The sequence below is a fragment of the Trachemys scripta genome, chromosome 1 (genome assembly GCF_013100865.1).
Source record: "Trachemys scripta elegans isolate TJP31775 chromosome 1, CAS_Tse_1.0, whole genome shotgun sequence".
Taxonomy (NCBI): Eukaryota; Metazoa; Chordata; order Testudines; family Emydidae; genus Trachemys; species Trachemys scripta.
In genome coordinates, this window is record NC_048298.1 from 267,269,980 (window position 1) to 267,296,675 (window position 26,696).

Below are 26,696 nucleotides of genomic sequence, written 5' to 3' on the forward strand. Positions count from 1 at the left end.
TTTTTTTCTGTGTGTGTGGGTGGTTATAGAGTGGTAGTTAGCTATGGTAGAAAAGAACTTGAAGAATTACTACTTCATACAGTGATTAAATATGTTGATGAAGTAAATTTCCTTCTGGAGCTTTTCCATTGTACTGATTTACAGTTAATTTGTTTCTTTTGCCTTTCTTTGATTTAACCAGTCCACTGTCCTGCAGAACCTCATTTCTTTACACTACCAACAACATACTACTTTATATCCTTCCTCTCCCATGTTTTTTCCCATTCCTTCCTTTTGTCCACACCTTCATTTAAAAAATATGCTGTATCTCTTTCTTGTTTGTCTTGTCATTTTAGACTGTAAACTTTTCAGGGGAGAGATTGTCTTTATTTGTGTTTGTACAGTACATAGCATAAAGATCCTGATCAGGGCCTTTCGGTGCTAATTGAATATAAATAATACAAATTCAGACATTTTGAATCACCATCGTGTGTGTTGGTGATAGATATCACAGAAATTGGAGAGCAAGCTAGACATTTTAAATGTAGAATGACAGGCTTTTTAAAACAGTGACATATTTTAATCAAATGTTGTTAGCGGCTGAAATTTCTCTGATGCTGACTGGCAGTGCAGACTCCTCTCTTTACTATATTGTTGCCAGCAATCAGAAAATCTAATACATGGCACACAAAACTAAGCAATGTTAATCTGTTTTAAACTACAAAGAATGACGGCATAACCCTCCTTATTTTGTCACCTCGAGAAGTTTTATGTCCATATGAGCCTAGTTTTGAACTTTTGTTTAACCTTTGTTGTAACTTCTCATAGGTATTTGGAAAACTCATCTCCGGAGATGCTGAGCCAACCCCAGAACAAGAAGAAAAAACACTGCTGTCTTCCCCGGAAGGAGAAGAAAAAGTACACAATGTATTATTTATGTTCTACAATTATTATTATTTTACTGAAATAAGTTGTCCCAGATGTTTTCCGGTCTGTTTTGATCTTCTTACTCCGGGTATTCTTCACATCCCAGCAATATTATACTGCTGCCATTGCCTATTTTAAAAAAAAACATAATTAGATGGATTTTTGTGTAATTAATATTTTTGATGAATAGATCATAATTGGGGCTATAGGTTTCATTAAAGAGTCATAGTAATAATGGTACAGATCGGTGATACTCAGGCTCAGAAGCCTCAAGTGGCTCTTTAATGTGTCTCCTATGGCTCTTTGCAGCACATGATATTACGGATAAAAACGGTGTGATTTAATCATTAATCAGGATGCTTTTACTATGTTATTAACCAGTTGTAGAATACTCTGTCAGTCATTTTGCTGTGAGAATAATATAATATACTATATATAGAGAGAGAGTGTGTGTGTGTAAATGAAATGAATTCACGCTACTGAGGTTCTTTTGGGTAATGTTGATTGCTAATTTGGCTCCTGAACCACTGAGGTCTGACTATCACTGGTACAAATCATACTAACAATTATGGAAGTCAGACATGTATCACAGTAAGCAGAAGAATCAAGTCTCTGAATTTTTACTGTAACCACTCAAAGCTATTTACTTATTTATTGTAGGAGTTGCTGGTGCTCCCCCTAAAAGGGTTGCTGTTATACATTTTTTTTCCTGGTTTTCTTTAAACACTAAATCACATTGGTTTGCAACAGGAATTTGGAATGGGGATCATTCTGGAGTTGAGGAAGTATTTGTTGCCCCATGAAAATAATTTGGCTAAGATCAGCTGTCAAAAATCACAGTTTGCTGTCTGCATTGTGTACAATAGAGCTGTCTTGAGTCTTGCTTATAAAATTGCTCAACAGTCAATCCATACTACCTTTCCCAGTGTCTCACTTGAGAATGCTATACAAAGCTGAATCTCCTGATAGGACCCACCACATGACTGCTGCCTCCACTGCTCCTCCCCCTTCTCCTCAAACAAAATAGCCGTACGTTTGAGCAGGTGTACTGGGCTGGGAATTTGGAGACGTAAGAGTTTTAGATCTATTCCCTTCTATGAACTGGTGTTAAAAATTTTGTGCCCTAATTATTGAACGAGGTCTCATGCTCCATTGAGAGACTATACACGCTGAGAATATAACAGAGGAATGAAATTCTCATCTTACTGAATTCAACACAAAAATTTCATTGGCTACAGGGTAAGGATTTCTCCCCTGCTCTCCAATATGGCATACCCAAGTGTCACTGGATTCCCCGCTCATTGCTGCGGCACCTCCTTGTGGGTCATTTGGGGATTAGTTCTCAATCAGTCTAATGCCCCCTCCTTCACTTGCTCACCGTGTGATCTCTCTCTCTCTTCCTTTTCATGACTCATGGTGATCCCTCTTCATGGTTTGACACTCTGTCTAGGTCATTATAGCTTTTCCTTTCTGGGGTATCAAAGTCCTAATGGACAAACGGTCTTAGGCAGTCATCTTGTCTACTGTCCTCACTGTGCCACTTTCCCCAGGGCTGGTAGGGGAATCTGGACCCTATGTTTAGCACACATGGTCTTCAAAATCCCAGACACTATTGCTGTTTCCCTAGGCTCCGTCCTACCTTTCTTCTATAGCTCTGCCCCCACTCTGGGTTATCAGTAGAGCTTCCTCTGTTCCCTATGGCTGTTTCACCCCTCTCAGGTTCTTGCAAGAGTCTGTATTCCAAAGATCTCAGAGCTTACTTCCTGCAGAACTCCCCCCTTGTTGTTGCCATCCCCCCTCCTCTCTAGGAAGTGCCTGCAAGGTCTTTCCTACAGCCCCCTCTTATCACCAACTTCCTCTTTCTGTGCCTGTCCCAGCTCCTCACGCAGCTAGGCTTCATCAGCCCTGGCTCTACTTTAGGTGCAGCCTATCAAAGGGTTAATTGGCTCTTTTTTCCTACTTAAGCCTTGGGTGGGGTAGACACTCCATCACACCAAGTCTCATCCACTGTGCCACACAGTCTCTCAGAAAGATTAAGAAAAATCTGTTAAGATGCTGCCAAATTCTGTGCTTTCTTAAAAAAGACTCAGAGGGGTAGCCGTGTTAGTCTGGATCGGTAAAAAGCAACAGATAGTCCTGTGGCACCTTTAAGACTAACAGATGAATTGGAGCATAAGCTTTCGTGGGTGAATGCCCACTTCGTTGGATGCATGCATCCGACGAAGTGGGCATTCACCCACGAAAGCTTATGCTCCAATTCATCTGTTAGTCTTAAAGGTGCCACAGGACTATCTGTTGCTTTTTAAAAAAGACTACTCCATGCACTTGTAACCATCTGTTGCAGGGTGCTATGCATCCTCTTCCTAATGGTTGGTGTGGAGATGGTAACGGCTTATTCATGCTGCCAGATGTTATAGTTAGTCCTTTTGCTGAAGTGGTAGAGTTTTGTGATGAAGTGTAGAAGGTCCAGGGTTCAAACACTGCTGAAGATAAATGACAGGAGGTATGTTACAGTTGCATATGAGAGAATTTGGTTCTATCTTTATTTCTTTTTGAAAAAGTCTAGGAAATTTCAAAGAGAAAAATGCCAGAGTTAAGGTCACCTATACAACCATTATTACATAGTCTTTAATTGCATGATCACTTGTTATTTATTCCACAAGACCCCTGCTCACTCATCCATCCTTCCATTGTCACTATAAAATCTGTTTAAAATGGAAATGATTTTATAAATCATGAAAATTGTGGAATTATGCATTATTGATCATGGCAAACTTAAATCATATTAGAATTTAAAACTAATAGAAAATGATGGGCTCATGTGACTGGTAATAATAGCATTTGGCATCTTTCATTACCATATTGCTGGTTCAAAGCTGTCCCAGTTCCTAGTAACTTACAAGTATAGTTTTCATTGGGTGCTTCTTAAATGGCCCAGGCCCACTTGAAAAGATTTTCTCTTAGTCCAGTGAGCAAATTATTTTTTATGACTGCTTAAAGTAGTTCACCCAGAACGGGGTTAAGGCCCAGTGGCAACACAGTTAAGGCCCAGTGACAAGGCAGGACTTCTGTTTCCAGTGTTGTCAGTTCATCACATTTCACAAGTGCTAAATTAACTGCAGATGATTTATGGTAGATCCTGAAAAGTACATTGCCTGATTTTTGTTCCCTTTGTCATAACAAGTTACATATTATAAATCAGATATCGGCAACCTTTGGCACGCGGCACGCCTGGGTAAGCACCCTGGTGGGCCAGGCCAGTTTGTTTAACTGCCGCGTCCACAGGTTCGGCCGATTGCGGCTCCCACTGGCCGTGGTTCGCTGCTCCAGGCCAATGGGGGCTGTGGGAAGCGACAGCCAGCACATCCCTCGGCCCACGCCACTTCCCGCAGCCCCCATTGGCCTGGGATGGCGAACCGCGGCCAGTGGAAGCCGCAATCGGCCGAACCTGCGGACGCAGTAGGTAAACAAACCGGCCCGGACTGCCAGGGTGTTTACCCTGCTGGGCTGCATGCCAAAGGTTGCCGATCCGTGTTATAAATCATGGGATTTTTTTTTATTTTTATTGTTGAGTTTCTCCTTCTGGAGACGTTTAATTTAAAATACATTAAAGACTGTAAAATTGGTCCATGTTACATTAGTTTCTAAAGACTTGATCATTGGTGATCAGTATTAAGTTGAATTCATAAGGGTGGGTCTTAGAACACTGAATTTCATTTGTCTGAGCTTGCTGGAGATGTATCTGTACTCTGACCTTTTATATTTTACATACATAACAGGAAGGAAATAAGCACAGCCAACCTGTGTCAGTTTTCCTAATTGCTTTATCTTGGCTACATAACATTTTGCTACACATCTGTATGTTACAAAAATCTGCTCACTTTTAGCATACAATAGATTGGCATTCCACATTCATTGGTGCGACAGTTCAGAAATACTTTAGAAAGTCTTAATCTAATGTTATTGTTAGAGAGCTTATTCCTTCACTCTCCCACTTCCCTGGTCCTTCTCACATGAACAGAGAGCAACAATACCCGAAGTCCGAAGGTGCAAACAATTCGATGTTTATAGGGGTGAACTTCCAGCAAGCTTTAATCCAAGTTCCTTTTTCCTTATTTTCGAATCCCAACTTACTTCCTGTTTGCCCCTAATTTATATAGTAATATTCTTAGCTATACCTTAACCAATCATGCTACTGAAATTTACCTAACCAATCCTAACATATTGTAACATGATTAGCTAACCAATTATATCCCACCACCTTAATTAGTTTACACCCAGCAAAATTAATTATACAGCAGACAGAAACAATCACAGAACCAGACAGAGACCATGCAAATAAACATACAAAACAATACAGAAGTGAGGATTTCACAACATCTATACAGACATAAGGGTTTCCCAACTGTGTCTATTGATAAGGTGAGTTCTTACCAGACAGAAAACTATCAAACTACATTTCCTTTTACATCTTCCAGGCTCTTCCCTTTTTCGGGAGGTGATAGATTGGATCACCTTCCTAACAGCCCCAGATTGCCTTATTTCAATATGACTAGTTTGAAATGTGAGGATGTGACCGCACGCTTCTCAGTTTATGGCTGCCTCTTAACCAAAGGCTTTGGCCTAAGAACAGGGCCTCAGATTGTCACAGTGAGAGAAGGCCCTTACACAGATTCTTTCTTTTATACCTCTATAACTAGCTAAATGATAAACATATACCTAAATTGTTAAAGTATAGGCCTTTACAGACAGGCTTGAATATCTATATCCTAACAGTTATTTCTGCTTTTTATAAAGGCAACTTCAGATGCAGATCTGAAAGAGCACATGGTTGGAATCATATTCAGCAGGAGCAAACTGACAAATTTACAAAAACAGGTTTGTGTAATACAGTTCTTGAGGTGTTAAATGTTTACCTTAAATTGTAACTACCGGAAAAGAGCATAATTATAAATCTTTTGTTGTTTAACATTTTTTTACTTGAGTATTTTTCATCCTTAATAGTATTTTCCATACTTAAGGCTCTGTTTCCATTATAAATTACATATTTAAAGATTTATAATTTGGCTTTAAAATTTAGCAGTGAACTGTAACTAAAAATAAAATCTTATCCTATGAACCTTCTTTTAAAAATTATAGTTAAGTGGAGTACAAGTTGTCCTAATGTTTACTACTAATAGGTAATGTTGGCATACCTCATTCAATATTTCAGATGAGTCTCAGCTGCCAATCCTAGGTACTTATTTAAAACGCTTTTTCCCCTTCTCGCACCAAAAAATAAGTTTAGATTTCTTAGATTATGGGAGGGACCAGCAAGGAGATCAGGATTTGGATTCTGAAACTACCCCATCCACAATGTCTTTGGATGTTTGGATCTGTGGTTTTGTTTAGCTTCATCTGTTTTTAATTTATTTTTTTACTCAAACATAGAAAAGTGGCTATTGTGCTTCTGAGGTAACTTTAAGAAATTTCTTAAGATTTTTTATTTAACTAAATTCTCCTTTCACATAGTAAGATTAGCCATTTTCTGTGGGATAAACATTATAGCAGAGATTTTCAAAGGAGCCTGAGAGGAACTAAGTGCCCATCTCCCATTTAATTTCAACAAGATTTAGGTTCCTGTTTCCCTTTTCCACCTTTGAAAAGCCAAGCCTTACAAGCTTTAAAATCTTTTAATTATGTTTACCTTTTTTTAACACGTTATTGGGTAAATTATATGCATTTAATAATGTGTATGTATACATAACAATAAGGGTTTTTTATTGTCTCTAAGATTTCTTAAATATGTGGTTAGAAAAGAGATTATAAAGTGGTTTTAAGGAGGTACCCTCTTTTGGGAAGGTATATGTATCTTTTGACTTCTAGTGTGTTTTCCTGGATTTTAAATAAAAACACAGTTATGTGATATTGTCACAGACTAACAGAGTCCAGCAAATTCAGTATTATAGGTACATCTTTATCCTTAATTGCATTTATAAGGGGGAGTAATAGAAAAAATCAAAATTTTATGGGCTTTTTTGGTTTACATTGCCGTCTTGAAGGTGTTTTTGCATTTTTTTTTAGCTCTTACTAAGCTACTATGTGTGTGGCATTTGTTTGGTTAGGTATGTGCTCATATAGTCCAGGCCATCCGAATGGAAGCAACCCGCGTACGTGAGGAATGGGAGCACGCAATCTCTAGCAAGGAGAATGCCAACTCGCAGCCTAATGATGAAGATGCCTCTTCTGATGCTTATTGCTTTGAGCTGCTGTCCATGGTTCTGGCACTGAGTGGTTCCAATGTAGGTCGTCAGTACCTGGCTCAGCAGCTGACTCTACTGCAGGATCTCTTCTCACTACTGCATACTGCCTCTCCCAGGGTACAGAGACAGGTGAGTGTGCTAACTACTCCTTATCTCCTGCAGTGCTTCCAGCCAAATAATCCAGTGCTAAAAATTAGATCATAATGTGCTTCACAGTACTGAATGTATGTGAACTGATTTTTGATTCAATTTAGTAGTTGGCCTCATTTCTGATTTTCATGAAACAAAATGTGTGTATAATTTTCACTGTCAATTTCAAAATGTCCTCAAATATGAGATGTGAAATATTCTCAAATAAAATAAAAGCAGACTTTTGTAGTGTGACTACATATGGAAGACAGTTAGCCTTAATAGCTCAGGATCTCACTCTGCATCCCCACCCATCTCATCCCAAAAGGTTTGCGATGCGAGCCTTTTTTGGCAATGTGAACTGCCTTATACAAAATCTACACCAATGGAAATTCTCCCCAGATTAGCACAGGGATCTAATAGTCTTTTTGCATTGTTATGTGACAGGCCCATAAAGGAGGGGGAGAATCACTTGTTTTAAATACAAAAATATGTGCAGTACAGATTAATACAGCGCAATAGCCCTTTTAATATGAAGAGGATTATTTTCTCCATTTTTTTTCAGCTATATTACATAGATATATCTGACACACAGGAAATATGTGCAAATAACATGAAGAAAAGTGAAGTGTTATGTAAAGAAAGTCCCCAAACTAATAGGCAGTTCTAACAATCATCAGTTCAACACAACCTTTAAACTGTGAGCAAGATTGGATTAAGACAATCTGGGGCCCTACACCCACCATTAGAGGGAGCGCCCTCAGCTGCACCCCCTTTGCTCTGCCCTCATGAAGTAATCCTGTGGCATCAACCTCCTCCCCCAACTTGGAGTGCTAGTGGCAGACAGCACGCTGCCCTCTTCTAGAGAGGCTGGGGCAGCAGAATGGGGCTCCTTTTTTCTGCTACAGAAGTGATAGTGGGGTCCCTCTTCCCCTCATGGATAACATGAGTGGCAGCAGACTTCACCTCTTTCTCCTAGATTGGCAGAGGTGCAGCAGGGGAACCCCCCAGGTGTCTGAGTGTACCTGCTCAGGTGGGTGGAAGGGCTGACTGAGATAGTGGCACTTTTCCTGCCACACACACAACTCTGTTTGGATGGTGTTGGCAAGAAGCAGTGAGTGTTGGAATTAACATCCCATGATATTCATAGAGGAATTCATACCACTCTGAGCCAATTCTTTCAGATTGTTTGCAGAGTCAGGCAGACATAAGTTGCACTTGTCACTTTTTCAAGCTTTTCTCCAAAATCATGAGTGCTAGAAGGTTAATTAAAAAGAAAACATGAAAGCTCTGATTCTGAAATTATTACAAGATGGTAGTTTCTTAGTGCCTATACCTTTATCTGGTCCTGTTAGTGAACATAAAACAAGTGAAATCCATTTAAAAAATAGCTGTTTCAGTTGCCTGTTGTTACTTACAAAGAATGCTATCACCCGGCACTATTACAAAATTATTCAAATACAGGAAGCAAAAAAATTTTTTTTAAATCTGAGAGCCATTACTTTTCCTATTTTAAAATCTAGCCATACTTCTTTAGACATAGCTACAGCAAAAATTATTGTAGTTTGAAAACTGAAATCTTCTATGCAAGCAGCTCTTAATGAAGAACAGTATCATAGTTGGGGACTGGTTGAGTGCTCCAGGCCAACAGCGCTGCCTAATGGAGACACTCCAGGATATACCAGAGTCCAAAGGTTGCTTTCCCTAGTGGCATTATTTCAGGGTAGAATCGCCTACTGGAGAGAGTCCCAGGGCCACTTATACTAGTGGCAATATTACACAGTAATGTCACCCACTGGAAAGAGTCCAAAGGCCGCTCTGCCTGGTGGCAATATCACAGGGCCCACTAGCAAGCATGGGGTGGGGGAGGGGAACCTGGGCCCACCCTATTCTACCAGGTTCCGACCCAGGGCCCTTTAAAACAGTGTACCCTGACACAGGGTTCAAGTCCCGATACTCCCAAGCGTGTTCTCCGGGTCCCTTCCTACCCTTATTCCAGTCCCTCTAATGTCGTCTTCGGGTTGGACGCGGGGTGGTTCTTGTCTTCCCTCTGATTGGTCTCTAGAGTTTCCTCCACTGACAACAGCAAGTCGTCCCCATCAGTTCCCATGGACAACTGACTTCCCATGGCACAGCTAAGAGGCTCGACCCTGGCAGCTTGGAGCCCTGGCAGCTTCCTGGCAGGAGGTTGCTGCAACCACTCTCCTCCTTAGTCAGCCCAAACTGAGTTGCGCTGCTCCCTTTTGAATGCTCCCTCCACTGGGAGCATGCCCAGCAGGGGTGAGTGGGCATGGCCTCTTGGGTCCAGAGCAATTTGTTAACCCTCACCTTTCCAGTGCAGGGTTGGTACACCCCTTCATAATCTTTGCTAGGTTTGGAGGGGAATAAGAGATTGGCTGGTTGCTTTTGAGTATTTGTACAATTTTAGGAAAGCCTACTGAATTGCTGCTCCCTTTACATCATCACTACCCTTTCTTTCTGCCAAAATCCACAAGTAATGTGGCTGCTGCTGGAACAATTTATGTGATTTAATGTTAATTTTATTTTATTGTGTCACTGAAATACAAGCAAAAAAAGTTACCTGGTTATAAGCAATAGGAGAAAACGTGGATACTGGTATTTTTGGAGTCTTTTCTCTGTTTTTGCTACACTGTGTAATACATCATACTGCATATTACAAGCTTTTATTTAAAATAAAATGATCTGTTTCTGCGAAGATGATACCCTCATGTGTAAACAAATGTGTGTTGCCCACTTAACCCACCCTTGCAGAAACTATCTTCAGCCAGAAATAGTACTTCCATTGACTTCTGAGATTTAAAAATTAATTGGCATTTAATATTAAGCAAAATTTTAGCATCTAATATTAACACAATATTTTAATTTTTCTATTTAAAAATAAATTAAAAACAGAAAACTAGGTCAGTGCAATGTTAAGGCTGTAAAGTTTATAGCTTAAAATTTAAAAATCAGGAATTGGAGGAGTTAAGTTTCCAGAAGCAATTTTAACCTGGTCACATTGCAAATCCTTTGTATTTTATCTTTACATTTAACAACATAAACAGAAGTATATTAAAATAGAAACAGAGAAATATTTCCTGTATGCAGTGTGACCAAGTTAACATTACAGTTTTAACCTGGTGTTTTGTTTTGTTTTTTTAATTGTGGTTTTTATTTTAACCAGGCAAACCTGTATTGTATTAGAATAGGGAAATTTATTGTACTATTTATAGTAGAAGTTTGTCTAGGTTTGAATGTTTTCCAAAGGCAAGAGACTTACAAAATTAATGAAAGGTAAGATATTGGGGGAGAAATCTTGTTTAGTATAATAGCTAATTGTGGCGACTGAAAGACCTCTACTGGAAAATGTTGACTTTAATTGGAACCAAAAATTGCAGATTAGGTTTCTTTCTTTTTGAGTTCCTGTAATAGCAGTTTTGTGTCTGCTCAGTACTTAAATGGAGAAAATTTAGACCAACTCTAATAAGAGTATTTCTCAGCAAACATTTCTGATAGCTAGCTTTTCACATTTTGCACAGACAAGCATCAGTCAGCCCTAAGATGACCATTTAGTGCCTGGCTATTGCTTCTTACATTTCCCTACTTTCTTGTTAGTAAGTATTCTTAGTATACCACATAGTGCTTTTGAAAGTCTCAAGCCTTAATTATGAATTTATATGCTATGTTGCATTCTGTATTCCAGTGTAAGTAATCAGATTTTCAGTATAGCAGCTTTTAGTTGTATTTGCATAAGGTGCTTGGATATTCCTTTTTATTGCAATAATAATTATGCTTGAAATTTATGTAGCACATTACAATTTACAAAGTATGATACAAACATTACAAAATTCCTGAGAAAGATGATTTAGAAGTTAAAAAGTAGATTAACTCTTCTTATGAAAATGACATACCAAAATAGCTTATAAATAAGTGAAAAGTGCTTTTGAATATAGCTTTGAAAATTCAGCTATCTCCTTTAAATTTGTGTTGCTTTCGTCTGCTTAGGTCACATCATTATTAAGACGTGTTTTGCCAGAGGTGACCCCTAGTCGCTTGGCTAGTATCATAGGAGTAAAGTCTCTGCCACCGGCAGACATAAGTGATATTATTCACTCAACGGAAAAAGGAGATTGGAATAAACTGGGTATCTTGGACATGTTCCTGGGGTGCATTGCCAAAGCACTCACTGTACAGCTAAAAGCCAAAGGAACCACTATAACTGGAACTGCTGGCACTGCTGCAGGCAAAGGAGTTACTACAGTTACACTTCCAATGATTTTCAATTCCAGGTTAGTAAAAGCTATATTTTGTCAAGCTAAAGACAAACAGAAGCCAGAGATTTTAAAGTAAAATACACTCTTTATCTCTCCCTTTTATAATCTGAAAATAAATATTTGTGCCCTACAATTAGAACTATTTAATTTGACATAAAGTGTTACTATGTTGATGTAAAAAGCAGGATACTGAATAAGTGTAATGTTCCCTTAATTACGTGTGAAATATACTAAGGCATTACCTTTATTAATTTAATTTATCTTATTTATTATCTTTTGCAGCTATATTCGCCGAGGTGAAAGCCATTGGTGGATGAAGGGCTCAACTCCTACACAGATTTCAGAAATCATTATTAAGCTGATTAAGGACATGGCAGCAGTAAGTTTACATGCTCTGAGTGTTACTTTGATGTTGAAACACTTCTGATCACTGAACAGTTCATGTACTGTGTTTTTCCTGAGGAACCCTGCTTCATTCAGTGCACTGTGAATGAGATAGAGATATCAGGAAGAGAAAGGACCGTCTTTAGGTTAAGGCATTGAACTGGGACCAATAAGAATTGGGTTCTATCTCTGGCTTTGCCCACATTTTCTGTATATTGTTGAATAAGTCATTTTGGAAGTAGCGGCTCACTTTGTTCCTCATTTGTTAGATGGCCAATTGCGAGACACCTAGAATCTGATTTTTCAGGAGCATTCAAAACTCCATTTGAACTCAAAGGAAGTTGTTAGTTGCACAGCACTTCTGAACTGTTACTGGCAAGTTTAATTATTGAATTTTTGAATGTTTGACTTTGCAAATATGATGTTATTTTTATATATTTGTATGTAATTACTTTAGGCAAAGGTAGTAGAGCCACCTATTGCTAAGGTTGCCAAACACTTCCCACTGTAAGACCCTATTTCCAGTTCCTTATTACTTTGGCAAACTATGTATTACATGTATGACTTCTGACTATAGAAGAGTCTTGCTCAAAGAACGTCTGCTGGGTGACTGGTATGGTGGTCCTAATAGTTTAAATGCTGCCTGCCACTAACTGTTTTCAGTGACTTATAATGGAATACCAAAAGCATCTTTGGCTCTTGTGAGAGCTTGGTCAACTTTGTGTTGATATTCAGGTATCATCTTGTCTATAAATGAAGTTATTGTTGGGAGTCTCTTGGATATAGTAGTGTAACCGTGCCTCCATGGGTCACAACTGAGAATACCAAATTCAGGACAAACTGCTGAGAAATAGGGCAGATACACCCCAAAACAGGAGGTAATTCTCCCATGAGCTATACCAAACCAGCAACAAAAGTAAACGTCTGTTTCACCACACTTGCTAACAAGATGTCAGAACAGCAGTTTCCTTAGGCATTCCAGTCCTTGTATCATCACCAAAAACACTAGACTTAGAGATGAGTGGTTTTTTAAAACCAAATTAATCAAATAAAGATTCTTCTGATCCCAAAGGACTAGCCACACAACTCAGATCTTACCCAGAAATCACACTGTTGCTAATCCCTTTAGTAACTAAAATCTAAAGGTTTATTTATAAAAAGAAAGAAACGTGAGAGTTAAAAATTGGTTAAAGAAATCAAATACATACAATAATTGCAAAGTTGTTGGTTCAGGCTCGTATCAATGATGGAATAAACCGCTGGCTTAAGTCTCTGGTTGCTTCCAAATCATTGGAAGGACCTCAGTCCCCTTGGTTAGAATGCTCCCATTAGTATAAGTCCATGGTCCAGAGGTTTGAGCAGGAAAGAGGCAAAATGGAGGTGTTTCCAGTGCCTTTTATAGCTTCTGCCATGTGGAGGGAAACCCATTGTTTCAAACAAAGCCCTCAGTACAAATAGTTAAAATTACCTGGTCAGTCTGTGTTTAAAGAGAAATAAGAAACGTAAATTACAGATGGGGAAGTTTGGTGTATTCACATTTCTGGTGTATTGAGAATGGAGTTTAGGAGGTTAGTGGAATTACTTTTTTATTTCCTAAGGATAGCTCAAAAATCTATTTTTCTTTCAAGACAGATTTTCACTTTTTTTCAGACCCCTCCAGCGCATAAATTATAATATAGAAATGCATGGGATTTGTTTTATTAGTTAATGGGTACTTAAGGATGGGAAAAATGTGTGTTAGTTACTATATTTTTACAAAAATTCATGATTTCCCTGTTAATGAAAAGTAAGTACATCAGTTTTAAGCCACTGGATTTGTAAATGTCTACATTACATATGACAACGTTGATGAAATAATTTTATACATCAGTATTATTTTCAATTTTTAAAAAGTTAATAACATAACATCACTGTTTTACTTTCACCTGTACATGGAACACAGACAGTTTTGAAGAGTATTTATAATTGTGGTTTTATGTATTAGTTTCATATATACACTTCCTCTGTCTGTGACTGTCAGCTGTGCTGGACAGAGAGGGAGCTGTGTGTGAGGGGCCTGCTCTTTCCTGGACTCTTGAAACAAGTTGCCCTTTGCCCAGCCCTCAAGGGTCAGGCTTGGAGGGTTGTTCCTAAAACTGAACTTGCACTGTAATGCAAACATTGAACTCCAATCTCTTAAAAATGCATGTGTGTTTGTGCTATTCACATGGTTTACTCTTTAAATTCGTGTTGTTCTGTTTCTAATGAAAGTATGAGATCAGAGTTAAGAGTGCAGTACAGTGTGAGTTACAGGAATGTTTTGTGGCATTATATGTTTCTGTCTGGGAGGTGACAGCACTTTTCTTGGTCGAAAGAAGGAATCTGTCAGTGAAAATAGACTCATAGCCTTTAAGGTCAGAAGGGACCATTATGATCATCTAGGCTAACCTCCTGCACAACGCAGGCCGCAGAATCTCACCCACTGACTCCTGTAACAAACCCCTAACCTATGCCTGAGTTACTGAAGTCCTCAAATCGTGGTTTAAAGACCTCAAGGTGCAGAGAATCCTCCAGCAAGTGACCCATGCCCCACGCTGCAGAGGAAGGCGAAAAACCTCCAGGGCCTCTGCCAATCTACCCTGGAGGAAAATTCCTTCCCGACCCCAAATATGGCAATCAGTTAAACCCTGAGCATGTGGGCAAGACTCACCAGCCAGCACCCCATCTAACATCCCATCACAGACCATTGGGCATATTTACCTGCTAATAATCGAAGATCAATTAATTGCCAGAATTAGGCTATCCCATCATACCATCCCCTCCATAAACTTATCAAGCTTAGTCTTGAAGCCAGATATTTCTTTTGCCCCCACTACTCCCATGGGAAGGCTGTTCCAGAACTTCACTCCTCTAATGGTTAGAAACCTTTGTCTAATTTCAAGTCTAAACTTCCTACTGTCCAGTTTATATCCATTTGTTCTTGTGTCCACATTGGTACTAAGCTTAAATAATTCTTCTCCCTCCCTGATATTTATCCCTCTGATATATTTATAAAAAGCAATCATATCTCCCCTCAGCCTTCTTTTGGTTAGGCTAAACAAGCCAAGCTCTTTGAGTCTCCTTTCATAAAACAGGATTTCCATTCCTCGGATCATCCTAGTAGCCCTTGTTAATGTTAGGTGATTATTTGACAGTGGCTGCTGCATTCTACATTTTCCTCCCTTCCCTCTAGTAAGTATTCCTGTTATATTTTCCCTTTCTCTTATTGCTAAGATGGAATGTTATTGCAGTTCCTTCTATGCTCCCAAAGCAAGTTCTTAGATCAGTGAGGGTTATCCACCATTCCCCCAGTTGTCATGCTTTCTAGATGATTCTTAGTTCATGTCACTGATACCCTTGGGAACTTAATCTGCTGAGGCACTACACAAAGAGTAGGTCTACACTTGTGGCAATGTGTAGAATACAGACACTGCAGGCCCAGCTAGCTCAGGTATAAATATTGGTGTAGACAGTGAGCCACTCTTTACGTGGGTAGAGTACCTTACATCCTGAACCCTAGGGTGCATACCATACACAGCTTTCTACAAGCCCAAGCAGTACTTCCCATGTCTACACTGCTATTCTTGGCCACGTAGTCTCCAACTGCCGGGGCCTTTCTCCACCATAATGAAACACTTCGGCAGCAGCCTTGCCACTGCTGAAGCCTTTCCCCTCTGCCGCCACCTGCTGGAACCTTTCACTGTCATGTGAGTTTGGATGCCTTTCACTGCAGCATGGAGCTACGTGGATCCTACATGCCGTCACAAGTGTAGACAAGGCCAAAGTTGGCATTTGCCAATAATTACCACATCGATATCTGAGACTAACCATTTTTCTGTATGCTTAGAAAAAGAAATAACTGGTAACTGAATAGCATTTGCTGGAGAATGCTGACTTTTTAACTGTGACCACTGTACTTTAAATTCCCTTATTTCTAGCTTCCCGTTGAGTTCCTTTAATTGCAGTTTCATTTCTACTTGATATTTTAATGAGGAAAGTGGTAATACGTTAATGAGTTTTAGAAAAATTATCTACAGTTCCCTCTTTAACAGGGTCACCTGTCTGAAGCTTGGTCCCGTGTGACAAAAAATGCTATTGCTGAAACCATCATTGCTCTGACCAAAATGGAAGATGAATACAGATCACCAGTGCGATGCATTGCAACAACCAGGGTAAGGACTTTGTCAGATTTACATCAGCTTGTTGCACACATTTGATAACAGCAACATCCTACTAATGGCACTCCCAGTGGTTAGCATAATGTTTGGTTCCATATGTCCTCATAGTAGTAAACTTTGTATAGAGGGAACAGAAATTACAATTGCTAAGTCCTGCTCTGTATGTGAGGTGTATCCTGCATACTCTGTGCAGGGTGGTGGTTGGCAGAGCCAGTAAATATGTATTATTATGTATGTAACAGTTTCAGGTACTGTGTACCTCCATTTTGAAGCTCTCTAATTTATAACTAATTATATACAAGCAATATGGTTTATGTAACACTAATATATGTACAGTTTTTAATAAAGGTAAACAGCAAAACTTTTTTAAAAGATCAGTAACATAATGAACATTTAAACTTAAAATTTAAATACAGTTTTAAATGAGTTTCTCCTTCATTTATTTATCTGCCATGAACAAAGTTGAAGATTCTGTATTTTCTCTGCAACATGGATAGAATACCTCAAAAACCCGATAATAGCAGAGCAAAAGCCTTATATAGTTGTATGAAATCATAGAGCATTTAATTTTTAAGTTGCGTGTGCGCTCCTATGGTGTGGAGGAATAATACTATTCCACTTGGTATTCGTGCAGTGAAAAATAAACACACAAAGGTGTATTTGCTAATTAGAAATATTTCCCATTGTTCAGGGCAAATAATAATTTGAAAATTCCTGTCACACTGAACTCTACTAAAAATTAGCATCGATGTGTATTGGTTGGAAGAGAACTTTGTAAATTTTAGATGATGTTGAAAATGCCTAATATTTAAAGCTTATTTAATAGGAATGCATTTGCCACTGAGATTTGTAAGCCCAAGAAGTTAGATATGTAGTAAAGTTAAATAGATGTGCAAACCCTTTTTAAATCTTTTTTTTCCAATTCTGAAATGTTCTGGTTCTGGTTCACTGAACATTGCAACGTTATAGATACCTGAGTCTCATGGTAATCCATGATATTTGATGTCACAGAATGATGCACACTGAGATATTGCTGAACCAGGAAGGCACCAAGAGACTTCACAGAGGGAAGGAAGGAATTTTTTACAAGCTAAATCTTCAAAGCCATACTGTGATATCTAGTCAAGGCCCTCTCATTTGACAGTATCTAGAACTGTATGTCTGGAACGGATTCAGAGAGCCCTAAAAAGCTCACTGCTCTGAGAGCACCTACATTTGTTTATTTCAAGGCACATTGCAAGGCCTCTGTTAATTCAGGCTTTTTATCTGCAAGAGGAAAGTATGTCTTTTTTGGGAGGAGGGAGGGCTAAAGGATGGTGGTGGTCTCATATGCTGACATATTTTCAATTTAGTGTTACTATTTTTTGTTGTTTTGAAAACTGTAAATGAACATAGGTGTATTTAATACACTTCATAGAAAGTGTTTAATACGTAAAATGCAATGCCAAATATTTATATAGAATTAAAAGATAATTTTCTTTTATTATCAACACCAGATATGTTAAAATAATTTACATAAAAAATATTTTGTGAAACTGTTGGTAGTAAAAATATTCAACATTTTAGTCCTCAAAGGATTTTCCATATATCTTCTTAGGTAATCCTTGTTTATTCTGAATCAAGATAGTCCACATATTTCAATTTTCTTCTGTATGAAAGAAATATAACACATTAGTCAAATTGAAGAATTTTTTTGGAGCGACTCTAAGAATGAACAAGAGTTACCTTCTTCCTTTCATTTTTCCTTTCAAGAAATGGTTGCCTTCAGTTAAATTAATCTCTGAAGCTTGGTTTGAGAGACTTTCAGCAGAAAAAATGCTACTCTTAGAATCATAGAATGTCAGGGTTGGAAAGGACCTCAAGAGGTCATCTAGTCCAACCCCCTACTCAGAGCAGGACCAATCCCCAACTAAATCATCCATGGATAGAGGAAATTCATTTACTCTGTCCCTTGGGCTTTCAATATTCCAAACTATTATTTTATGCTCATATCAGGTTCCTAATATTCATAGGCCACGAATCTCTATATTTTTAGGCTGTGAAGAGCACTACTCAGCAGCAAAAAGCCTCTGGAAGAGCTAAACCAAACTTCGTCTGTGTTTAATTTCACCCTGGGACATACTATGTTTCCGAGCCTTTTCTTCTTCCCATAGTCCTCTTTCATTTTAAAAATAAATAAATAAATAAAATTAAAATCTTTTGTTGAAACCTGGCCCCATCCTGTGGCTTCCAGGATTGCTCCTCTCACTTAAAAATAAAAAAGTTAGATTAAGCAGTAAGTACTGCTAAGTGGCATCTTTTAAAACTTCTTCCCGCCCCACCTTTCAAGGTTGAGGTAACTTCATCATTGAAATTCATGTGGCAGAAGTATTTTATGCTTTTTGACTAAACAGTTGAGGATTTAGTGGTCTCGGTGGAGGATTGGTCTCAGAGCCGTAGTCAAATATTTTTGGCTGTAGTGGCTGGCATTTCTCCTCTTCCAGAAGAAGGAAATTCTTATTTCTCATAGAACTGTTGTGTGAAGAGGGAGGTCCCCAGCAGCTGCAGGTATTTTGCCATCAAGGTCTATATTAAAATGTTAAGCTAATTCCCTTTTCCATCTCCTTCCTCATCTATTCTCTGCATTTTGAGAGTCACTGAGTCCTAGTCCCCTATCATGGAAAAGATACGAGATAATGCCATCACCTTCATACTTCAGTCAGGACTTAGAGTAGCTCCAAACACCAGATTTTGTCTCCTGGCAAGGGCACAATAAAATCCGTAAATTGAAAGATGATAAAGCAAAGTTATAGTTCCTGGCTCCAAAAGTAAAATTCAGTGGATTAAAAAATGTACCTCATTAGGGCAGTGCTGTTTCCCAGGAATCTTGATAAGTGATTCACCAGCAGCCCGAAAGATGCCATTTTATCTCCAAATGAAAGATCATCCCACATTTGCCATCTCCAGTCCCTATTACATGTAATTTTGTGTAAGATTCAGGTGAACAAAGAAAACAGTGTTAGGACCCAGAGTTCTCAGAGAGTTCTGCCTGTTTGAAGCCCTCACTTACTTTTGAGGCTGCCACTTAGATATATTAAAGTGTGAAGTAACTTGAATCAGTCCTAAAAAACGCCAGTGGTGTTTCTCTTGATTAGGACAATTCACAAAGACCACCCAGCTGTTCTGTGATTTCCTGCTGTAACTTTAGCTTGTTTTTTCTATTGGTATTCTTTATCATCAGTGTATAATAACATTCTCTATTTATTTCTGTATTATTCCATAAGTGTATTGACAAAGCTTGTTCAGTTTGGCAGTGGTTGTGCTTGATCTACCATGTTTCTCTATAGCATACTATGATTGATTTGCCTTCTCTGCCTCTCTGTTGTATAGTTAACTAATATGTTAATATAATTTTAAGGTGGGGAAACTGAGGAGAGATGGGTTAGTCCCAAGATTTGCACCCAAAAGTCAGTAACTTTTATTCATGTGCCTGACTGTCTTTATGTGATGTGGTAGAAGAATCCATACTAAGTGGATTGACCTGAAAAGAAGGCAGTTGAAAATTGTGTTTATTCCTAACCATGAGAATTATCTTTATTTTAGTCTTTTGTGTCTACTTGGAATATTTCTATAATACAACCCTCTCTTTCAACAGCTCTGGTTAGCCCTAGCATCCCTGTGTGTGCTTGATCAGGACCATGTAGATAGACTGTCTTCTGGAAGATGGATGGGAAAGGATGGACAGCAAAAACAGATGGTAAGACTTCAAATTCAAGATATTTTTTTCTCTTTTAAACTTGGATTGTATTGAATTTACTTTTCAAACAAGCAATAACAATGACAAAGATTACAATAGCACATGATATGTAGAACAAACATTCTCAGATTTCCTCACGAGGTTATACTAGCCAGACAATATTCAGAAAATGGAACCCAAGGGAATATCCAGGAAAAAGAAACACATAATATGACAGCCAATATGTAAGATCAAATAGCAAAAGATAAAAAAAAAATACATTCTTTAAATACATCAGAAATAGAAAAGCCTTCAAGAGAACTGGTGGTTCGATTGGCCCACCAATGATTAAAGGGAGCAATTAAGGAGGATAAGGACATTGCGAAGACGTTAAATGATTTTTTTTTGCACCAGTCTTCACTGGAGAAGATGTTGGTGGAGACACCTACCCTGGACCTACTCTTTTCTGGTAATAATAATGAGGTATTGTTAGAGCTGAGTGAATGATATTTCAGTTTGCTGGTTTGAGCCACATCTGAACTTTTTCAGAATGTTTGGCCAATCAAAAAAGTGGGCAAAAAGTCCATTTCAGGTTGAACAGAATGTTTTGTTCAACCTGAAATGTTTTTATTTCTGTGCATTTTAAAGGGCCAGAGTCACAAAAGAGAAGGAGGAAGAAGTGATGGTGTTCCCCCTTATAACTTTTAGCCCAGTGTATTCTGTGGGGTCTCGTAGTATCTTCTGTTGAAGCTGTTCCACTTTGTATAAATAATTAAATAGATAATGGAGCAGGAATTGAATTTGGGTCTCCCCACTCCCAAATTAGTGCCCTAACCACTGGGCTAGGGGGTAATCTAAGGTGGGTTTCTTTCTATCCTGTTAAAGCTGTTCCACTTTGTATAAAATACCTGAATAGTTATTGGGAGTCAGAGAGAGTGTGAGAATGACCTTATTGCCTGGTAATTAGGGCACTCACACAGGAGGTGGGAGACCCAAGTTCAAGTCCTTGTTCTAATGATTATTTAAGTATATTATATAAAATGGAACAGCTTCAGCAGGAGAGATTAACTGGTCATCACTTAATGCATGGTGGTTACATATTTGTAAATGTTAATGTGGACACCGCACAAACATTTGTTCAAGGACGCAAAAAAGGATCGCTTTCTGCCTTTCCAGAACCTGACAGCAGTTGTCTCTTCTCCCCTGTTTTTCCCCAGGGGAAAGTTAATTGGATTACAGTGCTGGATCTTTGCACTGTTCAATGGAGACAGACAACAGGGTGTGGGGAGTCAGAGCTGGAATCCATCTTGCAGCTAGGAAGTAGGGGAAGTCAGAAGAGTAGGCTTGTGAGCTAGGCAGATGAAGAACTAGTCCAGCAGTCAGGGAGAAGAGCTGCTGAAGTCTGCTTCCAGTTCCCCACTCCCTTGCATACCTAGCTGGAAGGAGGATGTGATTGTGTTGCAGTAGAGATGGAAATGGAGAGTGTTTTATAGCAGTAGAATAAATTAATGTTACAGTGGAATTTAGGGTTTGTTACCATGGAATTTGTTTACATTGTACTGTGGAATAACCTACGCCTTGATTATTTATCTTGACAGAAAAGGCAACCTATCAGGGGAGTTAAAGGTAGATATTGTGCCATTTTGATGCATCTTTGTAGGTTCCCCATCATCAGTTTCCATAATTTTTTCTATCAAGTGTAGCATGCTCCCAAAATGTGAGTAACACGTCAGTTAGCACAGCAAGACCTTTGTCTCACTCTTTTTGAAAATAGATTCCAAGACATTTTAGTGATGAATTTGAGCTAATTTTCATTAAACAAAGCAAATCTGGGATTGGATGCATTACTGCACTTTTATTTCTTACATTTCTGACAGGCATAACTGTGTTTAGATATTGATCATTTCAAAGTTGACAATTTATAGTCTAAAACAAGTTCAAATTGTCCTGTTTTAATTTCCTACTTTCCTTTATGGGACACCCACAGGGAGAGGGGAGTTGAGGGAAGCAGGTTTAATGTATAGGGAATTATTCCACTATTTTTCTTCTTTATTCAGCCAATGTGCGATAACCATGATGATGGTGAAACAGCTGCAATCATTTTATGTAATGCCTGTGGGAATTTGTGTACAGACTGCGACAGATTCCTTCATCTCCATCGACGAACGAAAACTCATCAGAGACAGGTAGAGTAACACACCAAGTAGTACTCCTGTTCTTTTTGCAGATACAGACTAACACGGCTGCTACTCTGACACCAAGTAGTGTGCATTTCAGTAGCTTTTTTTTGTTGCTGTTCTATTGATAAATCAGATTAGAAAACAGTTAGTGGTAGTGAGTAATAGATCTACAAACTGTTCTCTGTGCTTTCTAAAAGGGATGGATAACTTTGCATTTAATTTTGCATTTGATTCTACTTGATTTTCTTGTCCTTAAAGAATATTGTTATGAATAGGACTGTAATGTCAGCTCCTAATCCCACAACCCTGGCTCATAATCCCCATCTGTTTCCTTCTTTCCTATTCTAACTTCATTGAATTTCTCTGGAAAAATCCAAAAACCATTCAGACTTCCTTAACTAAAAATCTATCCATTACTGCCTCAGAAATGTTATGTTTACTTCTCCTTTCTCCGGGGCTAGCTCCAGGCACCAGCAAAGCAGGTGCCTGTGGTGGCCAATAGAAAGGGGTGGCACTCCGTCCATTGTTGGGGCAGCAATTCGGCAGCGGGACCTTCGCTCCCTCTCGTCCTTTTTGGCGGCAGCTCAATCGGGGTTTTTCCCTTTCTTCACCGCTTGGGGCGGCAAAAAAGCTAGAGCCGGCCCTGCCTTTCGCATGGAGTCCATGCCTATGAACACAATTAATTGTTTGCCCTCTTTGACACCCTTTCTGCTCCTCAGTCCGTTCCCTCTCAGTTTAGGGCTTTGCATACTTTTCATGACTTTGTTATAGCTCCCTTCACCCCGCCTTCCCCCATTCCTCACTTCCATGCCCCTGGCCCTATTTCCTTTTTTTCCTTTACGCCAATCACTCACTCAAAGGCTACTCACCTATTCTTCACCACATATCTCTCCATCCCATCCTGATTTGTGAGCACCATTTCCCCTGCCCTCATCCCCTTCTTTCAAGTGCCTTTTCTTCAGATACAAGTGTGCTGTAATATTCATACTGCACCACTGACCACCTTAAAAAAAAAATTGTTCTCATTGTATCCCCTGATCTTTTGTATATCTGTCTGACTTATCTTGCCTAGCCAGTTCACATTTCACTTAGCCAAAATATAGTTCCTTCTTTTTCTTTCTGTGCCCTCCCTTTGTTCTCCTTTCTCCACTGCTGTTGACATCACCTTCTTCCTGTTTTTCATGTTTGCAATCTTGGTGTCACCTTTGATTCCTTTTCCTTCTCTTCATACACCTATGATGTCAATAAATCATGCCATATCTTTCTTCATTTCAAAAATTATTCCTACTTTCTATACCAATATACCCATGTCAGCTCCTTCCATGGCGATTGTAATCACCACCTCTCTGGCCTCCTTGGTGCCATATTGCTTCTCTTCCAATTTGTCCAAAATGCCTGCCAGTCAGACCATATTACATCTACATTCATGTTTAAATTTCTAATTCTCATCTTCAAACCCTGCAGAACTACACTCTGGCCTCTATATTGTGGATCTAAGATCTTTCGTGTTCCACCTCTTTCCCCCTTCTCTCTACTTATGATGGCAGCCTCAACACGTCATTTTTCATTCACCCACTCTTGTCTTTTGTGCCTTCTACCATGAAAGGAACAACCTCCCAGTCGTCATCACCCTCTCCTCCTGAATATCCCTCTCTAAGACATATTCCAGCATTTTCAGACCTAGAATTTGGTACCTAAACTCTTGTTTTGGCACCAGTAAAAGTTTCCTAATCTTTAGAGTCCCACTGAAGTCAAATGGAAGTAGAGTTTCTCACTTTAATTTATTTATATAACTATGGATTTAAGAACCTAACTTTGGACCACCTGGATTTGGAAATTTTGCTTTTTCTTCCATGAGCCCCCACAACTGGAAAACAAAATATTTTTAAATCATTGCCTACGGTTTACTTTTGTTCTAGACTGGAGACTCTTAAGGCAGGGATTATTTTGAAATATTTACTTTACATCACTGTCATAGTCAGTTTTAACAAATAATAATTTGTCATGGCCAATTTTTAGTAGGTCACAGATGATCATGGTGAACAGGGCAAACATCATGGGAATACTTGTATTTAACAAAAAGGCAAAAGTTAAAAAAAAATCTGTACTCAAAAATAACATTTTTCTGCTTCTGTTGCAAACAAGAACAGTATGTATTCTGTGATAGTGAGAGATCTTGTATATACACACAGGAAGGTTCTCTCACTTTCGTTACGATAGTATATGTAAAATCAATTCAAGCAGAGCCTTCCTAACCAGGAAAGGCAGAAAACTGCATTAAGTCCTTTTGGGGTCTCGCTATCTAATTGTAATGTACCTGGGAAGTGTTTAGTTACTACAGTGATGGGCATTATAAGAAACCTTAAGACAGAACAGTTTTCAACATATTTGTTGCCATACCAGAGCCTACCTTTTATAAACCTACGCTGATTTTTTAGATGTAAACAATTTTACTTTGCACAAGAGGTTGTAGGGTAATTTAAGGCCTCCTGAAGTGGAAAGCTTTCACTGGGAGTCTTCACATCATTCTGGTTCTTAGCATAGCTGCATTGCTTTTCAGTGTTCTTGTTTTCTTTGTTGACTCTTTGGCCAATCCAGGTTTTAATTTGTAGCTTTTACCCCTCAGTGTGTTACAAATCATCATATCATCCCACTCCTTGCATGCACACAAATTACAGAATGTATAAAAGTCATATTTTTAAAACTTGCAATACAGACTCCATAACACCCATGAGAATTGCAACAAAAAATGTAAACTTACAGGTGATACCAAAATTAAAGTTTTTTATTATTGCTTACTGACTCAGCTTTTTGTAAGAGTACTATTTAATACCCATATGGTTAAACTGATAGGTATTTAAAGAAGAGGAAGAAGCTATCAAAGTTGATCTTCATGAAGGCTGTGGTAGGACCAAACTTTTCTGGCTCATGGCACTAGCAGACTCTAAAACTATGAAGGCTATGGTGGAGTTTAGAGAACAAACAGGTAAAAATCAGATATTTCTTGTTCCTTACTCATCCTGATTACTTTTTCTTAAGCTTCTCCAAAAGATTCTGGAAATGTTACTCTCTGAATCTTTACATTAATGCTTTATTAGTTCTATTATTTAAAACAAAGCACTGAATCCTGGCAAATTATATATTGCCTTGGTGGTAGCATGATGGTGGTGCTTTGCAACACCAAGTGGATGCTTGAGTTTAGAAATATTGTAAGCTCTCTGGGGCAGGTACTATGTTTTTGTTCTGTTTATGTACAGAGCCTGACACAATGGGATCAAGATTAGGACTCCTAGGTGCTACAGTAAAGTAAACAACAATAATAATAATAATTGGATATTTAGCTCTTTGAAAGCTAGAATTTTTTAAATGGGGGATTCTTGAGTTGATATTACCACTCTTTATCCACTCATGCAACTCCCACTTTCATTAGAGGGAGTACTACAAATTGAGAGTAGTACCCCATAAATAATTGTCACCTGTACGTACATTTGAATGATTTATAAAATGCTTTTACTTTCTTTTGAGGAAGGTGGGCACACCATATAGAAAAGAACCTAATCTATCATTAACAAAATTGAGTTGGGTAATTAGAAAAATATATTTAAATAATAGTTTCAGTACCCTTGAACAATGTTAATGCTAATTTCTCCAAAAACAAACTTTTTCCACTGCCCTAAAATATAAACACTTCTAAATTACCCATAGACATAGTATCGTGATGACTACTACTAGAAAGAAAAGACCACAACAATGCTGAGCTGTGGACAGTGTCCAGCTTGGCATTTGGATAGTCATTACATTCCAAGTATTGTGTTACATTTACAGAGCATTTGGGTGGTAAAAATATAGCTATCCCATAGCCCTTAATTACAATCCTTTTCACAGTGATCAGAATGTTCAGATGCGTTGGCCTCTGTGCAGCATCTATATAATAAGAAAAGCCAGCTGTGTACCTGCCTGCTTGCAAATACTCCTTTTATGGTCACAAATTAATAGGAAAGATGCTCTATTATCTTACCCTTGAGTGATGCGCTGAACAGCTGAATTTTAACTTTGATAGCATGGGATTATAGGGGGGGTCCCAAGAATCAGAAGTACTTTATCTTTCATTAGATTTAGTAAAACAAAGAAAAATATATATTTCATGTTGTTCCATTTCCCCTGTCCCTCCTCAAGGGATGCTGTTCCTTTCATTGTGTTTAGTGGTCTTTAAAGATGAAACTGATATTGCTTGTAAAATGTAGTTCCCCATACACTAGCTGAAGCTTTGGGAATTCAAACATTTATAAATTAAGCAGGACTTGGAAGATTTCCTGCTTTCTTTCTCATGTAACTGACATGACAAATACTTGACAAACTCCCCTTTTGAAGGGGAAATATCTTGATATGTCATTTCATAAGAATACAAAACACCTAGTAATGTAAGAGAGAAAATAAATGAGTTGAAATTCCAAATAAGGGTGAATCAAGCTAGGATTAATAATTTTTGTAATCAAGGCAGTTCTAGCTAGGTATGAGATCAAGTAAATAAAGTGTTCAGCGTGAGGTAATTTTAAAAAAAAAAAAAACAAAGCCTTTCTCTCTCCACTTTGGCTGTAATTTGTCTTACATTGTAAGGTCTTCAAGACAAGAAACCATCTTTTTTACATGTACATAAGGTGGCTGGCACA

The 26,696-nt window shown here is 38.4% G+C and overlaps 1 protein-coding gene across 13 annotated transcripts in view; it reads left to right on the plus strand.

The window, feature by feature from the left end:
• MYCBP2 (MYC binding protein 2) overlaps window positions 1-26,696 on the plus strand; it is a 395,137-nt gene that overhangs the window by 352,238 nt on the left and 16,203 nt on the right. For 11 of the 13 annotated variants that reach the window (XM_034758293.1, XM_034758297.1, XM_034758299.1 and 8 more), the window contains 9 exons: window positions 808-906; window positions 5,704-5,784; window positions 7,011-7,277; window positions 11,283-11,566; window positions 11,834-11,930; window positions 16,006-16,125; window positions 19,766-19,867; window positions 21,904-22,032; window positions 24,880-25,012. In XM_034758293.1, the coding sequence (XP_034614184.1) occupies window positions 808-906; window positions 5,704-5,784; window positions 7,011-7,277; window positions 11,283-11,566; window positions 11,834-11,930; window positions 16,006-16,125; window positions 19,766-19,867; window positions 21,904-22,032; window positions 24,880-25,012 (1,312 nt within the window). The remainder of the gene's footprint in view (window positions 1-807; window positions 907-5,703; window positions 5,785-7,010; window positions 7,278-11,282; window positions 11,567-11,833; window positions 11,931-16,005; window positions 16,126-19,765; window positions 19,868-21,903; window positions 22,033-24,879; window positions 25,013-26,696) is intronic. The other 2 variants (XM_034758294.1, XM_034758305.1) reach the window with 1 other exon arrangement.